The sequence below is a fragment of the Nicotiana attenuata genome, unplaced genomic scaffold (assembly GCF_001879085.1).
Source record: "Nicotiana attenuata strain UT unplaced genomic scaffold, NIATTr2, whole genome shotgun sequence".
NCBI lineage: Eukaryota > Viridiplantae > Streptophyta > Magnoliopsida > Solanales > Solanaceae > Nicotiana > Nicotiana attenuata.
In genome coordinates this window covers 112,220-120,089 of record NW_017673790.1, presented here as the reverse complement: position 1 = coordinate 120,089, position 7,870 = coordinate 112,220, and the positions used below count along the sequence as shown (strand labels likewise).

General features: G+C 40.8%; 1 protein-coding gene across 1 annotated transcript; it reads left to right on the top strand.

Moving 5' to 3' along the window:
* Positions 1 to 5,388: 5,388 nt before the first annotated feature.
* On the top strand, positions 5,389 to 6,095 carry LOC109217306. Its single transcript, XM_019381546.1, has 2 exons — positions 5,389 to 5,794; positions 5,896 to 6,095. The coding sequence occupies exons 1-2, from the start codon at positions 5,389 to 5,391 to the stop codon at positions 6,093 to 6,095; spliced, it is 606 nt and encodes a 201-aa protein (XP_019237091.1).
* Positions 6,096 to 7,870: the final 1,775 nt, after the last annotated feature.

Genomic DNA, 7,870 nt, shown 5'->3' with positions numbered 1-7,870 from the left:
CGAAGTATCATCAGTTTAATCACATACCTTTTTCTAAAGACTATACTCTCGTCAAATCATTTTCAATTAGCAGTACCATTTCCTAATTATCTGAGGCTACCGTTGCCTAAGAGTTTATGTAACATTCCCTTCAGAACTGAACTGAAACCTCATACCGCAATCTCGATCCTCACAACTTAAACCATATACCATACCAATCAAGGATGAAATAGGAAAACTTTTATCTCGTGCTTCCGAGCCACGAATCTACGCACTCGAACTAGTCAAGAGCTTCTAATTGATCCCGATCACCTAGACATGATAAACTGTCAGTGTCACACAGTTAACCACATATTGCCGCTTCGTTCCAGTGATTACTTAGACGAATGGCACTCTATCAACAGCCACGGTAGGACAATCAAACAGATTGGCCCCCAATCTCGTTTGCAGACAAATTCAATGCAGGACTGAATCCTTCTAAACTAAAACCAGCTAAAGCAAGCCATCGAAAATGACATTGCTTGGCAAATACCTGTAGGAACCATTACCTCGAACACATATAAAGAATTGATCATATCCTTACCATACGATTCGATTAGTATCGGAGCTAACTCCATTCTATCTAAATTTCTTTCTTGATCATTTCCACTCTGATGCTTCCTCTGTGCTGTAGTGCCAAAATCTCTCAACCCATGATTAACCCGAGATCCAGGCATAAGTCCACACTGTCTAAGGACACCATAGCCGACTGAATATCTCTTAAATATTCCAAAACATCACGGTTCCCGAATACTTTAATCTTGAGAAGCTTCTGCGAATCGAATCCGTTACTTTGATTTCTGGTCGATACATAGGGAACCGCATAATTGCACCTCGAAAATAACAAGTCTTGCCCGCCTTCCAATGAAAAAAAACAACTTCTAACCACATATGAACTTTAAAATACCGTGTCCTGTAGGATCTTGGCAACATTATTAGAGCCATCGCTCGCTAGTTCATTCACTCTTATTCAAATGCAACTTACTAACGCTAACGAACAGAACCACCCGTGCCTCATTGGCACTCCGATACCGCAAAATGAAATCCTCATCCCAATACAACCAAGCAACTTCCTACTCTATGCGCCGAGCATCCTTTACCAACAACACCTAGACATTTTGTGATTCTCATACTCTGTGAAGCATAATATATCCTTTGTCAAACTCTTCCTTTACTCTAGCCATAGCTAATTCACTCGCACACCTCAAACTGGAACCAACATAGCACCTAACCGTGCAATCAACTGCTCACAACAGACTCCCCCACTTGGCTCGAAGCCATAGATCAAGATACACTCAATAACTCATAACACTTTTACTTTATTGATGCCACAATACTATAGTGAGATTATACTCAAATCATTCATAAGTTTGTGAAAACACAGGTCATCCAGTACTGTAAATCTTCTGCAAATCTCGCATTCATCCCCGCAACAGATAAACGCACTTTCTTAAGCGACCCGAAATTTCAAATTTCAACACGTACCCTTCTATTACACATGAGATCTTCTAACGTACACATAAGGATCACACCACTTCAGAACGCTCCGGAGGAGATAACCCATCTGCTTTACCTCAATATAACATTTCTGTTTACCTTCCACCGTCATACATATTACACCGTTACTTAGCCTTCTAAGTCTGAACTGATACCGCAACATGAAATTTATTTCACCCACAACCGGAAAACATGAAAAGATCCTTCACACGCCCATAACTCGGGGATATACCTCGAATCACGATGGAATTCAAACACCTAATAGTTCTTCTATCATCCAGCAGACCTTCCTCATCACTTCCAAGTTACATAGATACATCTCGCAGTACTAACATACTCATCACATGGCTATCCAGCCGTCACTTCCACTAATAGGGACAATACCGAACATATAAGTTCAAAATAATTACTCACACAATCAGCACCTCGGTCGCTCAAGCCATAGGCAAAGATCCGGCCTCAAGTCCTCCAGACTGGCCCAACATCAACTCACAGAGATCACATCTCGCCATTGAGGAATCACAAGCCATCAAGGCACATCTGATACTGAGTGCTCATGCGCGCATGCGAAAGCGTGGAAGGAATTTCAAGAGTTACTTTTCAAGCTGAATCAAGGACGCACGATAAGAATTCAAGAATGTGAAGTTTTCCTAAAGGTTCTGCAGCCTCTCGAGGAGAAATACAGACGTCTCCGTACCGCTCCGCGAGACTCTACTAAACCTGCTCATGACTCGTGAGACCTAGTAACCTAGGATCTGATACCAACTTGTCACGACCCAATTCTCGAACCCGGTCGTGATGGCGCCTCTCGTGAAGACAAGGCCAGCCAGAACAAACGAAATACCTCCTTTAAACAATTAATTAACATAAACAAAACTAAAACATGTTTAAGATAGCCATAATTACGGAAACATCGATAATAACAAGGAAAACCATCCCGACACAGCCCAAACCGGGGTGTCACAAGTCACGAGCATCTATCAGAGTATAATTACAACTACAAGGCCTAAAATATACAAAAGAGAACTGATAAACATAAGGAAGAAAAGCGGTGCTGCGAACGCTAGCAGTCACCTCGCTAAACTCCAATAAACTTAGCCTCCGATCAACTCAAACCCGCTACCGGGTGAACAAATACCTGCATCTGCACACGAGGTGCAGGGAGTAAAGTGAGTACTCCAACTCAGTGAGTAATAAGAATAAATAATGGCTGAAAGCATGAAAACACATAAATGCACAAGGCAATTCTATATCAGGCAGTAAATTACTCAAAGCAGTAAAACCGTAAAGAATCAAATGAAATCTCCTTTTAAAAAAAGGTAAATCAGGTAAAACAACAAGTAAATAGTGAGTAGTAATCTGCCCCTCGGGCCCATTATCAATCGCTCAGAACAATATCAGCCCCTCGGGCTCAGTATCAATCACTCAGCACAGTATCAGCCCCTCGGGCTCACTCTCAGATCATATGGGTACCCGCGCTCACTGTGGGTGTGCAGACTCCGTAGGGGCCCCTTACGGCCTAAGCGCTATATCAACATAAGGCCTGAAAGCCTTCTCACATCACACATAAGGCCTGAAAGCCTCCTCACATCGCACTCGAGGCCTGAAAGCCTCCTCACATCACACTCGAGGCCTGAAAGCCTCCTCACATCACACTCGAGGCCTGAAAGGCTCCTCACATCACACTCGAGGCCTGAAAGCCTCCTCACATATGGCCCTCGGCCTCACTGAGTCCAGAAAACATCATAAGCCCCTCAGGCATCAATAAAATAGTAGTGCTCAGCCCAAACAACAGTGGAAATATCATTTAAGTCTCAAAGTTCAATTAAAGCAGCTGAGTTTGTAAAAGAGTATAATCAACAGGACTGAGTTCAAGTAGTATATCAAAATAGTGAGGAAACAGTGATAAAAATCCACGAAGGATTCAAGCAGTCGGCATGAAGCCCAAAATATGGCAATAGGCCCAAGTCATGTTGATAACAAATATATTTCAGTCAAATACGCGGTAAAATATTAATCGGGACGGACCAAGTCACAATCCCCAGTAGTAAACAACCCCGCGCTCGCCATTAAGCGCGTGTTTCACCTCAATACAGCACTACGTTGTGCAAATCCGGGGATTCAAACCCTCAGGACATCATTTACTACCATTACTCACCTCGATCCGGTCCAAACTCTAGCCCGTGATGCCTCGCCTGCACGAATCGACCTCCGGATGCTCCAAGTCTAGCCACAATCAGTACATAATCATTAAAATATGCTAAGGGAGCAAAGCCCACTCGAAAATATCCAAGTTAACATCAAAATCCCGAAATCGCTCAAACCCGGCCCTCGGGCCAATGCTTCGGAATTCGACGAAACTCACAAAATCCGACAACCCATTCAACCACGAGTCCAACCATACCAAAATTACTAAATTCCGATAACAATTTGGCCTCCAAATCTTCAAATCTTATTTTCAAATCCCTAGACCTATATCCCCAATTTACACCTCAAAAACATGTAATCTAGTCGGATTATTCGATGATAATTGAATATTATGCAGTAGAAATGATCACAAGTGACTTACCTCAAGATTTCCCATGATTTCTTGCTCAAAAATCTCCCCAAGCCGTGTTCTTTCACAAAAAAAAAAAACGTCAAAATGAGCAAAAAAAAAAACAGAACAACACTATTACACTCGAATCTGGTCGCTAAAAGCCAAATCTGGTCGCTAAAAGTGCCAATCTGGTCAAGGTGCACACCAGATCTGATGCACCAGCAATCTTTAATTTCACTAAAAAGGCTCTAACTCCATCATACAAACTCGGAATTCGATTATTCTTGTTCCTATGAGTCACAAAAAATAATACAAACATAGCCCTTCAATCGAAACTCAATTCGGAGCTCATTTGCTTAGTGTGATACCCATTTCGCTCGTTAAACAATTAACTCATGTTTCACGTCAAAAACCCAATCGCGACTTGATGAAATTAAACCAAACTTTCCAGATCACTCCTATAATTCATTGTCGAAATTCCAGAAGTCTCGAAATCAAATTTCGATCTCTAGAACTAAAAATGGACCTTTGGATCATTACATGCTTATGCTCAAAACGGCAAAATCTTCCAAAAACTCCTCCAAAACTTATCCAACCCTCATGGGACCCCGACCAAACATGCCAACACACCCCATAACATCATTCAAACTTGTTCCAACCTTCGGAACGCTCAAAACAACATCAAAACATCGAATCACCCTCGCATTCAAGCCTAAGAATTCCAAAACTTCTGAATTACTCTTTCGATCAAAAACCTGACCAAACGGCGTCCGAATGACCTGAAATTTTGCACACACATCAAAAATGACATAAGAAGCTACAGCAACTCTCGAAATTCCATTCCGACCCTCGGATCAAAATCTCACCTATCAACCGGAATTCGCCAAATTACTAACTTCGCCAATTCAAGCCTAATTCTACACCGGACTTCCAAAACCAATTCCGATCACGCTCCTAAGTCACAAATCTTCTAACGAAGCTAACCAAATCATAAAAACTCCGATCCGAGCTCATATACAAATAAGTCAACTCTTGGTCAAACCTTTCAAATTCAAACCTTTCAACTGAAACTGTTCTTTCAAATTCATTCCAAATTTTCCTGAAAACCAAAATCAATGATCTACATTAGTCATAATACATAACATGGGGCAAGTCATGCCCGAAACTGGCGATCAAAGTGCAAAAGCTCAAAACGACCGGTGGGGTCGTTATAGTATGGGTATATAGAAGCTGATTATTTGAATCCATCAGTGTCTGATCATTCCCCTATTTTAATCAAATGTGGCAGAAAGAAGCTACTGCACCCAAAACCATTCAGATTGTATACAAACATCATGGAGCTCCCTCAATTTCAGAGCATTATTCAGCAAGTATGGAAACAGTATTATGAAGGAGCACCTATGCAGCAGATCTGGAGTAAACTGAAAAATATGAAGGAACAACTGAAGGAGGTAAATGCCTATATGGCTTCATACAAGCAGAGACTTGAGCAGGCAAGAGAGAAGCTGGATATTATACAAAGTCAAATCAAGCAGAAACCTATGTCACAGACCCTTTTTAATGAAGAGAAAATAACATTAGATGAAATTGAGAAGTGGAGTAATGTGGAGGAACAAGTAATGAGGCAGAAGTCCAAGGCTTGCTGGATTGAATGTGGAGATGCTAACACAAAGTACTTCCATGCCCAGTGGAAGATTAGGTCCAGCCAAAATAGCATAACATCCATATATACTGATACAGGTCTGAAACTAACTGACCCAATTTAGTTGAGCAGGAGTTCATCAGTGTCTTCCAGTCATTGATGGGAGATTGTGCTACTGAGATACCATGTGCTAACACAGCTATAATAAAGGAAGGACCATGCCTAACTATATCACAACAAAGAACATTGATTCAGGATGTTACAATGGAGGAGATCACAGAAGCAATAAGGGAGATGCCTAAAGACAAAGCACCAGGAGTGGATGGGTTCCCTGTGGAATTCTTTACCAGGAACTGGGAGCTAGTGAAAGAAGATATCTTGCAGCTNAACAACAGTTAAAGACTATAGACCCATTGCATGTTGTACTACTCTATATAAGATCATCTCCAAAGTCATTACAAGAAGAATGAAAAGTGTGATTGGTGGATTGATTGGACAGGCTCAGTCACCTTTCATTGAAGGAAGAAGCATAGTTGATAATATACTACTAAGTCATGAATTATTCAAAGGATATTCTAGAAAAGGAGTATCTCCTAGATGTGTGATGAAGGTGGATTTAAGGAAGGCATATGATACTCTGGAATGGAATTTTCTTAGGCAGATGCTTATTGATCTTGGTTTTCCTTATAAGTTTGTGCAGTGGATAATGACTTGTGTTACCACTGTATCATATTCCTTGGTTCTGAATGGTGGTTTAACAAAGCCTTTCAAAGCCAAGAGAGGGATTAGACAAGGAGACCCAATGTCACCTTACCTGTTTGTTATTGCTATGGAATATTTGAATAGAGAGATGGGGCAGTTGCATCAGAATGGGAATTTTAACTTTCATCCTAAGTGCAGGAAGCTAAACAGTACACATGTATGCTTTGCTGATGACCTACTTATGTACTGTAGAGCTGACTTTGAATCCATTAAGATTTTAAATGCTGCTTTTAACAGATTCCCAGATGCCTCTGGTTTGCAAGCAAATGTAAGCAAAAGTATTGCAATATATATGGCTGGGATAAATCAAGATACTAGAGAAGAAATTCTTGAAACATTGGGATTTACTGAAGGCAAACTCCCTTTCAAGTATCTGGGAATTCCTTTAGATTCTAGGAAGTTAGTTGTCTATCAATACTTACCCTTGATTGAGAAGATAACAGCAAAGATTACATGTTGGTCAGCAAAGCTCCTGTCTTATGCTGGTAGATGTCAATTGATCAAGGTTGTTATTTTTGGTATTCAGACTTATTGGGCCTAGGTATTCATTATTCCAAAGAAGGTGATGAAAGCTATAGAAACTATCAGCAGAACATTTTTATGGACTGGAAGTGCTAATACTTCAAAGAAGGCACTAGTAGCTTGGGAGAAGTTGTGTAGGCCAATAGCAGCTGGAGGTCTCAACATACTGGACATAAAGATGTGGAACAAAGCAGCAGTTATAAAACACTTATGGGACTTAACAAGAAAGAATGATTGTCTATGGATACGATGGGTGCATAGCTTTTACATAAAGAATAGAGACATTGAAACAATGAATACTCCTAAGACAACATCTTGGGTAGTGAGGAAGATACTGGATAATAGAGGTGTGATCATGGAGCTTCAGCAAATTCAAGGGAATATTCACAACAGATTGCAGGCAATGTGCAAGGATGGAAAATTCCAAATCAAACAGATGTATTTGAAGCTGATTCCTGAGTATTGCAGAGTTGAATGGAAGAGTTTAATGCTGCATACAAGTGTACATCCAAGACATAGATTCACTCTTTGGCTAGCAGCACAGCAGAGACTAACAACAGTAGACAGATTATTGAAGTTTGGTGTTCAAGTGCCAGCAGGTTGTGCATTCTGTGGACATAGTGTAGAATCTTTTAACCACTTATTCATTGAATGCTCAATCACAAAGAAACTGTGGTCTAGACTATGTGACTGGCTGGGGCATAAGAGGAATATTTGGTGATTGGGAAGCTGAAATGGAATGGATATGCAAGAAAGCTAAAAGCAGGAAAGGGATCAATGCTATAACCAGCTGTGCTTTTGCCAGTACTATTGCACTGGTCTGGAGGGAGAGAAACATAATCAGATTTGAAAAAGGAAAATATGATGATCACCAAATATGCAGAGAGATA